Source organism: Ctenopharyngodon idella, chromosome 8 (genome assembly GCF_019924925.1).
Source record: "Ctenopharyngodon idella isolate HZGC_01 chromosome 8, HZGC01, whole genome shotgun sequence".
Lineage (NCBI taxonomy): Eukaryota > Metazoa > Chordata > Actinopteri > Cypriniformes > Xenocyprididae > Ctenopharyngodon > Ctenopharyngodon idella.
In genome coordinates, this window is record NC_067227.1 from 32065371 (window position 1) to 32079815 (window position 14445).

At 36.9% G+C, this 14445-nt stretch overlaps 1 protein-coding gene across 1 annotated transcript; it reads right to left on the minus strand.

Annotated features, from left to right (window-relative positions):
• Positions 1-415: 415 nt before the first annotated feature.
• Positions 416-14282, minus strand: rab35b (RAB35, member RAS oncogene family b). The gene is made up of 6 exons (XM_051901833.1): positions 13996-14282; positions 9741-9791; positions 7695-7818; positions 5655-5779; positions 3227-3351; positions 416-2777 (listed from the first exon to the last, which is right to left on the minus strand). Exons 1-6 carry the CDS (start codon positions 14045-14047, stop codon positions 2649-2651), a joined length of 606 nt encoding a protein of 201 aa, XP_051757793.1. The 5' UTR covers positions 14048-14282; the 3' UTR covers positions 416-2648.
• Positions 14283-14445: the final 163 nt, after the last annotated feature.

Below are 14445 nucleotides of genomic sequence, written 5' to 3' on the forward strand. Positions count from 1 at the left end.
CTTCACTTCCAGGCAAAGACTGCAGACAAAAGTGTATTTATCTGTACATTTGTAAGTAATATCATGGTAAACATGTAAATATTCAGCATATTTTTTACTTTCCATAAATGTATGCTATTTATACTCATGGTAAGTACAATACGGTGTATGTTTTTATAATGATCAAATTCTTATTTTTCCAAACAGATTCCTTGAAAATACCAAGTTATATACAAATGCAAACATGTCCATGTTAAAAAAGCTTCCAATGTCTTCGCGTGGAACGCACTGTGATGTATCACAATAAAAATACAAATGCAAAACGTTCTCAATCATTTCAGTAATAAAACTGAGGAATCGGTTTAAACATCAAGATAGAAGAACGAGGAAACCTTGTACACAAGATGACGCTTAATAAAGACGAGGACAAAAATGCTTGTGTCAAATATTAATTCTTTAAAATATTTATTAATGATTTAATTCATAAAGGGGAGGTCCATAATACATTTCTCCAGTGTATAATATAACCACAGCTGAAAAAAGTGTTTCAACCAGCACATTTTGCATGAACATGTGCTAATATGTCATACGTGCAAGTATACGCACATACACGATGAACAGAAGTCACATGACCGTGTTGAATTTGGCTCACTGCACAGCCAGGGCTTCTGGTGTGTTTTGGCTTACTGAATTAATACTAATAATGAAATTATTCCTATTGGGGAATCTCACAAAAACGCTCAAGAACAAACTCAAAAGAAGAAATGAAACCAATGAAGCCCATTTTAGGTTCTTTGTTTGCATATTTCAATTGTAAAGCATTTGTATATTATTATACTATTAGTTGTAATGACATTAATGCAGATCTAAATTTACCTTTTTAATCACCGTATTGCAGCATTTTTAATTATCTGCAAAAAAGACAATATAACAAAAATTAATGGGCTTCTTTTTCTTTACGTAAAATATTTTCTTTAGGGTTGAATTGTGACATGGTCACGTTTTCGTGAGATTCACTCCCATAGAGAACGCCAAAGGAAGATCACATCTGTCAAAGGATCTGCCATAAAGACTCTATTCAGTAAAAGTGTCAAGAAAATTCAAGAAATTTGTCCGTTTAGGGATGAACACGAACAAGATTCTCCCCTTTGGCTTGAACACGTTAACATAACATCTCCCGTCCACATATAAAAACATATTACATTTCATATTAGCAATATACCCTTTGCAGCTGTGCATAAACATAGTAATTTTTTTTCTTTTTGGATCAGTGTCTTCTGGGTCCAGATGAGTTGAGGTTCTTGTGCTTCATACAGGACTCATAACAATGTGTTACAACCTCGTATGACACAATAACATCACTCTTCGATGAGATGCAGGAGACCAAATCTTGATATCGGCTTCAATCAGGTGCATCCATAAACCCAAAGGTGCGACTCCAGCGTTCGTATCAATACTAAACTCTATGGCAACACTGAACGAGAGGGCAATTCTGTCAGGATACCATCTGAGATTATGGCAGTATCTTCCATCCGCATCGTTTTCATCTTTACGGGAAGCACAAAAGCAGAAAAACACAAGCCTGAAGCGGCAAAAGACGTCTGCGAATGCTGTCCTTGGCCTGAAGACATTCATCCAGATAACGAATGCTGTGAATCTCGTGAAAACGTGTGCAGCCCTAAATCTAAAGGACAAAAAGAAACTATATTTTGCATGAAGCATATTTCAAAGCCAAGAATTTAAGGATTTAAATGGACATTTTCATGATAATGATTCACTCAATCCTCTACCTAATGCTCATTACTGTAACACATCCAGATGTTTTAATGCGCTACAGTACAAAATGACTGTGATGCAACAGTTTTTTTTTTAAGTGAGCGTTAATTAAAGGCAGTACAACAAATAGTATCATGATCCTTTACAAATAATAAACCACTTTTCTTGCGTTGTAAAATGAGAATTTGGGTTGTGCTTAATTGTCTTGGTCTTAAACAGATTTAATTTTCTTTATGCAAAATATTAATTTCACATTTAAAACATGGATATGCTCTTTTTTATGAGATTCACCCAGTGAAAGGAAGGAACAGCTTTGAGGAAAAAAGATCAAACGAGAGAATCAAAAGACTGCTATTTGACAGATCACAGACTAAAAATGAGCTAAAATTGACAAAAAGTTGTTGGCATCTGTCTTGCACGGAGTCCATGATGAGCGAATGTCTGTAATTGCATGATTTCATTAAAAAGAAAAAATGCAAAAAGGGGAAAAAAGGCTCAAATTGTTCTTGGAGAAAAACAAAAAACACTGGCATTCCACAAAAAAATGAGAGAAAGAAACAAAATGAAGAAGAAAATAAAAATCACTCCTGAGATGGTGGATAATAGAGAGTAATTCTGAAAGCATACAGAAACCTGCACGGTTTGGCGATCATGTCAGCTTGCTGGTCCTTCAATAAAGAAGGAGGATCTTTTATTAAATATCACGAATTCCACATGAAACTCCTCGACTCCGATAAAATCTGTACATTTTCTTTTAAAAAGTCTTTGTGGTTTGTCTCGGTCCAGAAAGGACTGCATTCTGTCCGCACTGTGTTTGTGTGAAATCGTAATTGAGACGATCACAGTCCGTCTGCATGTGCCGACCGCCGTGCAGAGGAACGTCTGTTCGTGCACTAGCAGCATTTTTTCTTTCGTTTGCTATTCTTGCCAAGTTTAATCACATCGTTCTGCTGCTGCTGCTGCTGTTTGGCCACAGACTCTTTCTTTGCCCGGAGCACCAGCTCTGTGATGCAGTTAAACATCTACACAAAGACCAGAAACACACACATACACGTTACTGTACCATCCAGCACTGAATCTAATAAAGACATTAACACACTTTATTCAACATAGCCAGCTGTGTTTGAAGCTGCTGTAAAATAGATGACGATGACACACACACACACACACACACTACATACATATACAATATAAACATATATATTTTTTATTAATTTTAATGTTTAGTTAATTTCAATGTGCCAAGTTTTACTTGACAACTTTAAACTAGGAATGTGCACAAGTAATCGATTATTCAAATACTCATTCTGTGAAACATGAAATAAAATATTCTAGAACAGCGCAAAACTACATTTCAGTGATTTTTCCAGACCCAGACGTTGCGCATTTGTGATTTTACCAGTCAGGTGTGTTTTAAGTGTTTTTACAGCACAATCTGAATGGTCCCAAGACAGAACCCTGAGGAACTCACCTCCTCCACATTGACGTTCTCTTTTGCACTCGTCTCAAACAGACTGATTCCCATCTGCTCTGCGAACTTCTGTGCGTCATTCGTCTCCACAACCTTAGAGTTTGGATCGTCGTTTTTATTGCCCACTGAAGGGAGAACATGACAGAAGTGGAAAGAGACATTAATACAGAAGTCACCACTGGACTAACTCAGTTAATTCAAGACAACTCTACTAATTCATGTACTAAAGGTGTCATATCATGGAAAATTGGATGTTTTTTTTTTAATAAACAAGAGTTTCACTAACTGCACCCCCCACCCCCCAGATCCAGTATGGGAGTTTTTTTGATTTATGCTGGGTTCAGACTACACAACATTTTTGTCGGTCACGATAATTACTGTCAGATTATACGATTTTGAATCCTAAAATGTTGTTGTGTCGTGGACAAGAAATATGTCAGACTACACGTTGCTACCCGACCATTCATCGCGTGCCGTCTTTAACCACGTGCATGCTGTCATCAAGAAGGCGGGACCATCGACTGACAGAAGGTGCGTGAGCATAAACAAACAGTGGCTAGCAGCGCGTTTTGCTCTGTTTTGTCATCAGAAAAGCCCAAAAGTGGACACATATCTGGACTGCATGGATATTTGGATTTCCTCCAAAGACAACTGAGGTAACATGTTTTATTTACCTTTTTTCACTCTGTCGCGGTAACTTTTAGTCCCTTAAGGAAACATAAACGTAGCTCCACAAACATTTTCTCCATTGTAAATTCCACCTAACAGGAACGATACCATTGTCTCTCTTTCGTTTCGGCATGTTTAAAAGCATGTAGGAAGGCGCTTCTGTGCTTCTATTGGCCAGTGTCACACGTGACAGAACTTGTCGTGGACGATGGAGAAAAAATTAAACATGCTAGTCTTTCTGTCATGATGTTGTGAAGCATCACAAACGCAGCATCGGTTGTCGTCCATTATGACACACTACACGAGCTGAAACGATCGAATCTTGCATCCCGACGGCCATTGTCGTTTACGAATCCCCACGACATCCTACGTCAAGCAAATCGTGGCAAAATTAGGGCTAAAATCTTGTATTGAACCAGGCATTAGAGAAAATGACTTGTTAGACACCCCAGTCAGCAGGACTTGCCAATCAACAGTGAGCGCAAAAGTGGGCAATGCCAGCTACCTGTTCACCGAACTCCGCACCCATTATCCTGCGGATTTCAACACTATAAAGAAAGTAAGTTGCAATTATTTTGCTAGTCCTGTAATGGGAAATGTTACATTAACCTGTTAACTGCCTTTTATATTAGCATCCCTTGAGGCTTTTAGTCCAAAAGTGTGCTCATTCGGACAGAAAATAATGGATTATTGTACGTTTACTTTAGAGAGGAATATTTTTGTTATATTTTTAACCAAAACAGGGTGATCTGCGCATTAGCATGCTAAACTTTCACATGTAATATGTTATTTATACTCGACACCAGAGGGAGCCCACAAAAGTATTAAATTTTTGACGTTCCAGGAAATCCCTAATATGGACGAAGACATCTAGCTATCAAGCATTTATGAATAAAATGCAGATAGAGATGTTTTGACTGATTAAAAATAAAGAGAATTAACACACAGTTGTGACAGTATAGGGTTTATCTGTGTTCTTCAAGCAATCTTGGTTATTTTCGTATATGGATAATGTTTGTTTGTTTGTTTATTAAGTTTTTTATGCCATGTTGGCATCATGGCTATTTACATGGCAAACACAAATATCAATATCATCCATAAAATTTATGTTATTATATAAAACATTTCAACTTATTTGCCTCATTCTGTGATAAGAAGCCACATCAGTTCACAGAAGGATGTTATTTCAATCACTGAACTGATGCCATAATGCGTTTTTGGAGTAAAATATGCTGTTATTCTCATAAATTGTATTTTTACACTGTGCTAACCTAAAAACGTTTAGTGTTTCATGAAGTCCAAAGGCTTCAAGAACTATGTATTTTAATTTGGGTAAGCCATTTCAAGGATTTGGGTTGTGTTTAGTTGTGATGTTAAAGCTTGTTTATAATGCTGTTGAACAGTATTTTTTCTCTCCTGGTTATTTCTTAGGCAGTGTCAAAGAAGCTAGAGAAAGCCAGAGTCTCAATTGTTGTATGCAGTGGTGTGATTCACTGGCTAAAAAAAGAAAGCAAAACAAAAAGCAAAGTCGAGATGAATTTGACTGATAACATTGTTTTTTCCCCAAGGTTTCTAAAGACATCGTGATATATTGTTAATGTGAGTACTTTTGGCCACGATAACCGTGGTGTGAAAAATCTGATATCGTGACAGCCCTAATGTTAGACATTAAATCAAAACAGGTAATTTATATATAGAAGTGGACTTGAAAATATATAAAATAAAATGTAACATGTAGAGTCTGCAATGGTGAACTGACCCAATATTCGACAGACGTCATCGCAGTTCTGGTTTATTTCATGCAGCCATCGTTTGACATTGACAAAGGACTCGGCACTGGTGACGTCATATACTACTATGACCCCATGGGTTCCTCTGTAATACCTGAGAATGGAAAATCAAGAGTAAAGACATTAGTTTAGTTTTTAAAGTAAGAGTTTAGTTTTCAGTAACCACCAGGAACCAACAGTGAACAGAGGAACAGCCCTCTGACTTTAAAGCACAGGCCATCTTCTGTGTCCAAACACAGACACAAAGACAAGTGCACACACAAAGAGCTCTTTGAGAGGTCTGTAGGGATCAAGCCCTTCTGTCATTGGCCGAGCCTGTCACAGTTCGGCCTTAATAGCAGATCAAACCACATAAACATGCAGGAACGTGTACACACACTAATGAGACACTAATGAAGCGGTATACATTCCCTTGATAGCTACGTAATGACCATCCAGCCTCGGGCCATTATACACAATGTCGCCACATTAAAGGATTAGTTCACTTCTGAATGAAAATTTCCTGATAATTTACTCAGCCCCATGTCATCCAAGATGTTTATGTCTTTCTTGCTTCAGACGAAAAGAAATTAAGGTTTCTGAGGAAAACATTCCAGGTTTTTTTCTCCATATAGTGGACTTCAATGGGGACCAACGGGTTGAAGGTCCAAATGTCAGTTTCAGTGCAGATTCAAAGAGCTCTACACGATCCCAGACGAGGAATAAGAGTCTTATCTAGAGAAACAATCTGTCATTTTCTAAAAAAAAAAAAAAATATATATATATACTTTTTAACCACAAATGTTTGTCTTGCACTGCTCTGCGCAACGCATTACGTAATCACGTTGGAAAGATCACGTGTGACGTAGGCGGAAGTACCGATCCAGTGTCTACAAAGCAAACGTGCTAAAAACCAAGTCAAATGACCTTTACAAACAAAGGTAAAACAACGATGTCCGACGATTTTGAAGTTGGGGGACAAAATGAGATGGAGTTTCCTCCTACGTCACGCGTGACCTTTCCAACATGATTACGTAATGCGTGGCACAACATAGGGCAGTGCAAGACGAGCATTTGTGGTTAAAAAGTATATACATTTTTTTTTTTTTTTTTTTAGAAAATGACAGATCGTTTCGCTAGATAAGTCCCTTATTCCTCGTCTGGGATCATGTAGAGCTCTTTGAAGCTGCACTGAAACTGACATTTGGACCTTCAACCCGTTGGTAACTGTCCACTATATGGAGAAAAATCCTGGAATGTTTTCCTCAAAAACCTTAATTTCTTTTCAACTGAAGAAAGAAAGACATAAACATCTTGGATGACATGGGGGTGAGTAAATTATCAGGAAATTTGAATACTGAAATTAACTGATCCTTTAACACATGTCCAAAACCTTACAAAAAAAAAAAAAAAAAAAAAAAAAGTGTCTTTTCATTTTGACAGGCAAAAACTTTGAAGTCTTGAATACTTTAATGTAAGCCATATGTTTTCAGGTAACGCTGCTTTTAACAATAATCCCCCCAAAAATCTAATTTATTAAGCATTTTCTGTATGAAAGCTTCTACACAAATGAAGTTTATTATGTAATGGTGTGTTTTTCGCCAGTTTGTTGTTTGCAACAATACATCCAAACATCACAGTGAATGAATCCTCCTGCCACAGGAACTGTGAACTGAAGCCCATGGAAAACTGGATTCTCAGTCAAACAGCAGCTATAAAACGTTACACAACTAATGAGAAACTTCAAACAGATTCCCTGAGGAGTTCTGTTAGTGAAAAGCCACGCTGGCACACACAACACCGTCTTGAAACATCATGTTCACTTTCTTAAATAAAATACGTTATTACTGAATCTAAGAGTGAAAGCACTAATTCAATTTGTTTTAATGGGAAATACTTAAATGTATTCTTTAAATGTATATATTTAAAGAATCCCCATTTGTACAATGGTTTATTTTGAAACAGAAAGCACATGTGTGAGTAGACGTGTTCAGCTCAGCAGCGGGAGTTTGATCATGCGTTTGACTCACGTAGACGTGATGGTTCTGAAACGCTCTTGTCCGGCTGTGTCCCATATCTGCAGTTTCACCTTCTCTCCGTTGATTTCCACCGTCCGGATCTTGAAGTCGACTCCAATAGTGGTGATGTAACTACCTACAACACAAAACAGCAATGAACAATGCATGTACAATAATAATAGATTAGGTTGGGCTTTTTCTACCCCTTAATTTTTAGTTCTACAAACACTGTCCAGAAGATTATTTTAGGAACAGCACACTGTTGGCCTACATAGAGCTTCCACATCACATGAGACAACGATTTCAGCTTAAACAGTCAAATTTAAGAATCCCTCCCAATATTTACAGTGATAAATATTTTCATTTTTGTTCTTTGCCATGTACACTAACATTCTATAGTTTGGGGTCACTAAGAATTTTGAAAGAAGTCTCATGCATTTATTTGATCAAAAACACGGTAAAAACAGTAATATTGTGAAACATTATTACAATTTAAAGTAGCTGTTTTCTATTTAAATATATTTTAAAATGTAATTTATTCCTGTGATCAAAGCTGAATTTTTAGCATCATTACTCCAGTCTTCAGGGTCACATGATCCTTCAGAAATCATTCTAATATGCTGATTTGATGATCAAGAAAAAGTTTTTTTTTTTTTTTATTATTTTTATTATCAATGTTGAAAACATATTTTTGTGGAAACCATGATACTTTTTTCTTTCAGGATTCTTTGATGAATAGAAAGTTGAATAAAAAGCATTTATATGAAATATAAATCTTTTGTAACATTATAAATGTCTTAACTGTAACTTTTGATCAATTTAATCCATTCTTGATGAATTAAAGTATCTTTTTTTCAAAGTCTTACTGACCCCACAATTTTGAATGGGAATATGATTCATAAAATTATTTTATTTCTATTTGCAAATTAGAATATGAGTTACAAAAGTTACTAGAATTTGTTAACTTCCATTAATTAAATAAAATTTGCACAAGAACTTGGTATTTTTGTTTGTCCACTACCTGCTGTTCATTAAAGGATTAGTTCACTTCAGAATTAAAATTTCCTGATAATTTACTCAACCCCATGTCATCCAAGATGTTTATGTCTTTCTTTCTTCAGTCGAAAAGAAATGAAGGTTTTTGAGGAAAACGTTCCAGGATTTTTCTCCATATAGTGGACTTCAACAGGGTTCAACGGGTTGAAGGTCCAAATGTCAGTTTCAGTGCAGCTTCAAAGGGCTCTACATGATCCCAGACGAGGAATAAAGAGAAACAATCGGCCATTTTCTAAAAAAATAACGATGTATATAGTTTTTAACCACAAATGCTCATCTTTCACTGCTCTGCGATGCGCCATGCATTACATAATCACATTGGAAAGGTCACGTGACGTAGGTGGAAGTACCACGGCAGGGCGAAAAACGTAATCTAATTTTCTCCTCCAACATCAAAAACGTCCAATATCGTTGTTTTACCTTTTTTTTTTTTTTGTAAAGGGCGTTTAGCTTAAGCTTTGCACAGTCACTTTTTAAACATTGGATCGGTACTTTGGCCAACGTCAGGCATGACCTTTGTAACGTGATTACGTAATGCGTGGCGCATCTCAGAGCAGTGCAAGACGAGCATTTGTGGTTGTAAAGTATATAATTTTTATTTTTTTTTAGAAAATGACCGATTGTTTCTATAGATAAGACCCTTATTCCTCGTCTGGGATCATGTAGAGCTCTTTGAAGCTGCACTGAAACTGACATTTGGACCTTCAACCCGTTGAACCCCAGTGAAGTCCACTATATGGAGAAAAATCCTGAAATGTTTTCCTCAAAAACCTTAATCTCTTTTCGACTGAAGAAAGAAAGACATAAACATCTTGGATGACATGGGGGTGAGTAAATTATCTGGAAATTTTCATTCAGAAGTCAACTAAACCTTTAAATAAACATGTCCAAAAAAATTGTCCAACACAAACAGCAGCTGTAACATCGTCCCGTCCCTGGCTTCAGAAAACATCAGGACTGTCTGTACTCAAACATGATAATAAATCCAACAGATGATCTTACCTGAAAAAGTGTTGTCTGCAAAACGCAGGAGAAGACTGCTCTTTCCAACACCTGGAATGAAAAACAACAAACAAAACGAAAGAATGAGGAAAAATTATGCAACATATGATGCAGCAGATTTCAGATGAATATGATAAATACCAGACAAAACCTCCAGACTAACGCCTGCCCACCATGTGGTTTCTCACAGCTTTCAGATTTACTGCTTACAGACAAAACCTAACATTTGAGAAACGTGGTGTCTTTGGTGGGAACCTTTTCTCAAATGATGTTAGGAATAGGAACAAAAAAAAAAATCTCAAATATTACCAGTATAATATCTAATCCACACTGCAGACTGTCTGCAAAATGACTGTCACTTTCTTCAGCTCTCATGGGTTTGCAGGCATGTCAAAACAGCAAAGTCACTGATCAGATTGGAGCAGGTGGAGCTCTTGAGATATTACTGTGGAATATGTAACAGGCGGTTTATGAATGGTCTGTGGACGTGCCGTCTGAGACTACAGCCAACAGACACACCGACCGCTGACTCTCAGAAAGGAAGATGAACCAAGCAAACATCCTCTCCTGACAAATGACATCACTAACAGGCAGGATAAAAGAGTTCACTTGCTTTATTTAGTGAAGGACTAGAGAAAGGCATCCAAATCACTTGGATAAAAACAGATTCCTGTAGAATGAGTATAACTTGTGTTATCTTGTGCATGAACTTACTTACTGAAAAACATGGAGCACATCGCAAACATGAACACAGGACTGCATTTTGATTCTTGTATCAGTTTCAGGTCTCTCAAAAAGATCTAACAAGTCTAGCTGCAATTAAACAAATCAAATGTTCAGTTTAAAACTGAAATCTTAAGTTATATTACATGCTTGACAACTAGTGTCCAAACTGAGCTCCTCCATCAAAGAACACATCAGATATCTTTCCTCACAGACTATAGATCTGCAGCATATCATTCAGTCCCTTCATTAGAGTTCAGATCTGAGCCAGAGGGCAAATAAAAGTCCTCAGAGGACAGAAACACTGAGGCCTGTGTGTCCATCTACTGTACTGTCAGCAGCGGACGGGACAGCGTCCATCATTCATGTAATGTATGGACAAATGTGGTGACTAGGGCAGGGACGACACATTGATTCTCGATCGATACAATGAATCTGGATATTTTACCTCTCTAATCGATTCTGAGCTTAGTTTTAACAGCAGATGGCGCTCTAGGCTAACCGCACACTCTCAAACGCTCACGAAGAAGACTGCTGGACGGCGCTCGTGAGTTATGTAAGTGGTTAAATATACTTGCACCTCAGCTAAGAATGCTTTTATGATGCGAGATTTGTAATTCGCTTCAACGTTTTCGAACTTTATGAATGATTATTTTAGGTTTAAGTGGTTTGTGTAAAGGAACCGGAAGCAGGCAGTGTACGAGTGTTTCTAAACACGTATAGTAGTGCCATCTGCCATTTAAAAACTAAGCTCAGAATCGATTCGAGAGAGAATCGAGATACATCTGAAAATATCGCTCCAGATTCTTCGTATCGCGAATCGAGATTCGATGTATTGTCCCAGCCCTAGTGCTGACCAGGGACAAATTGTCAATATTAAAACATATGACAGTAAAGAAATTCTGTAAGTTGTCCCTGACTAAGCTAAAAAACAACAACAAACAAACAAACAAAAAAACACTACATCTCCAATGATGTGTATATATACACCACTGTTCAAAACTTTTAATACTTTTATTCATCAAGGATGCATTAAATTGATCAAAAGTTACAGTAAAGACATTTATAATGTTCAGTGTTGGGGAAAGTTAATCTTCAAAGTAATGTGTTACAATATTGTGTTACTTCCTAAAAAAAGCACCTAATTGTGTTACTTAGTTACTTTTTATGGAAAGTAATGTGTTGTGTTACATTTTGCTTTTTCTCATCTGGGCTCGGCTTGCTGATTTGTTTTTAATTAACAAAAAAACCCCAAAAGGGTTTTATATTTTTGGCAAATGCAAAATGAAATGCAAACTCATGCCTGTACAACAAACAAAAGACTTTCAGCTGTGCTGCCATTCTGGATTGCAATAATAAAAGAGAAACACAAATGTGATGCTTAGCTAAAGTGCTTATTCATATGGTTGAACTGGATCATTCAAGGTCAGCAGCAAAGACACTGTAAGATTAAATACATGTAGGCCTGAATTTCATTGTTTTTCTTCGTTTTGAGGAATACTGAATCTGCTAGTGAGATGAGTAAATGATCACATTAGTCTAGAACTACAGTAACACCTCTGAACTTTTACTCCTGATTTCTCTCAACATGCGGACAGGAGAGCTGTCAGTCAATAAATGGGAAAACAAAGTCACTTGCATTACTCAGATATTTTGTTGTAAATTTAAATGTAATGCATTACTTTACTAGTTACTTTAAAAAGTAATCTGATTACGTAACTTGTGTTACTTGTAATGTGTTACCCCAAAACTGATAATGTTACAAATGATTTATATTTCAAATAATTGCTGTTCTTTTGAACTTTTTATTCATCAAATTAACCTGAAAAAGTATCACTTTCTACAAAAATATGAAGCAGCACAACTGTTTTCAACATTGATAATAATCAGAAATGTTTCTTTCTGTTGTTCTTGAGCAGCAAATCAGCATATAAAAATGATTTCTGAAGGATCATGTGACACTAAAGACTGCTACCTCAAAACGATGAGACGGAAGCGCAAGCATTTGGACTATTATAGTCAATTTTCTACACATTTAACGCTGTTGTTGGTTATATAAAATATCTAATGGATGAACTCGCTCCTCGATTGCACTCATTTATGCAATCAATGTCAATCATGGTAAAATTTCAGTGAGTGAACATATTCAAGCAGCTACTTTAATCTGAATGAACAAAACATTTCAGGATTCACACTTGTAAACAACTGCTGCTCTAAATCCCAAAAAGCGACTGAACGCAGCCATAGTAAACAAAACACCTTTCCTAATTAGGCCTACACTGCATAAACCTTTTGTGATAAACAGCTAATATCATTACGTAAAAGTTCATGCATAGATTAGTTACGGTTATTATTAAATGGTAAATTATTGTTTATTGGTAAATGAAACACAGGATTAATCAATTATTCAGTAAATAATCAATTAGGTGGGCAACAATTAGATTAAGTTAATCAAAAAAATAAATAATTGTTAGTTCCAGCTCTATTACATTTTATATATTACAATAGAAAAGTTATTTAAACTGTAAAACTATTTCACAATATTATGGATTTTACTGTAATTTTGATCAAATAAATGCAGCCTTGGAGAGATTAAGAGCCTACTTTCAAAACAAATGTGTTCTGACCCCAAACTTTATATATATATAAAGATTTCAAGACAAAAAATTTATGACATTATCATAATACTGATAATATACAACTCATCCAAACTGCTGGATTGACCTCATTTGTGTTATCTGCTTCACACAAGAAGGTGCACAAACTCAACCACAAGAACCGCAAACTGTGAAGCGTTGCTGGTTGTTAACCATACCATGAAAACAGGACACACTCGCCTTCGCTTTTGTGCAAAGACTAAAGCAAACACTAGATCTCCTTTACTTCAGCTGTCACACACCACTGACAGACAATAAAACACACAGGATTTTCTGTGTCAAAATCAGCTATTCAGATTTCATTATGTCTGAATGCATCTCAAATGCTGCAGGATTGTTTCAGTTTTGAAACAGTATGAAGTCAGTTATCAAGTAAACACAAGTGTAGAGAATCACATTCACTATCAAACATGTTTCAGAAAGTTGCACAATACCTTATTCATTTTTGATTATATCTATAATAGTATCATTTTAAACCAGCTATGTAAATAGTTTTGATTGTAAAGTGTTTCAATAAATAACTTCGCTTTGATAATGTGTTATCTAATGACATTCAGACACATTAAGTGTGACTTCAAATACCTTCTGGGGTCACTTAAATCACTGTACTTCTGTTCTAGGACTGAATAAGTGATGCTACAGCAGGACTGATGAGCAGCAGATCAGACTGTGGATCTCCGGCCTTTCTGTTGGGATCAGCCCGATCAGCCCATAAAGCAGCAGCACAATGACATAAACACGCTCATCTGTCCATTAAATCAGACCTGCGTTCATTTACAGCCTCTCGGACCTCACAGCTTTAATATGAAACACTCAAACCCCCACAGAGCCTCGCCCCGGCCCGCTTCCCGTCACGCATCCGCGGAGTCTCTTACCGCTGTCACCGATGATCAGCAGTTTGAAGAGGTGATCGTAGTCGCGGGCCATGCCGGTGGAGTGTGGCTCAAACCCCGCGCCTTCACTTCAGCTTCACGCCTCTCTCCAGCCGAACGCTTGGCTGGAAGCCGTCTGACGTCCCGCCCGGATAAGAGCGGACAATTTCACCCCGATAGAAGCCAAAAGCAGCGGGTTTGTCGTCGGGCTTTGGCGGTGTCAGCAGTCAGTCGCTCATTACCGGAAACGGCGCTTCCTCCTCCTGCTGCACCAGCGCGGCTACGGACCAATCAGAGCGCGACGACGCCATATGACGTAACAGCCGTCAACAAGCCCGCGTCGCGATACAAAGGGATCAAAAGATGTCATTAAATTATTTTTCAATTTTTTTTTAAAAAATAGATCAGTGACAAATAAGATATCCAAAATGATTTTAAAAAAAAAATGTATTA

What these genes read in the sequence shown, in the direction of transcription:
- rab35b (XM_051901833.1), bottom strand. Translation starts at nt 14,047, where the DNA reads ATGGCCCGCGACTACGATCACCTCTTCAAACTGCTGATCATCGGTGAC. An exon ending in GCTGATCATCGGTGACAGCG is followed by an intron (nt 9,792 to 13,995) that starts GTAAGAGACTCC and finishes TTTTCATTCCAG; the next exon opens with GTGTTGGAAAGAGCAGTCTT. An exon ending in TGCAGACAACACTTTTTCAG is followed by an intron (nt 7,819 to 9,740) that starts GTAAGATCATCT and finishes TTTGTGTTGTAG; the next exon opens with GTAGTTACATCACCACTATT.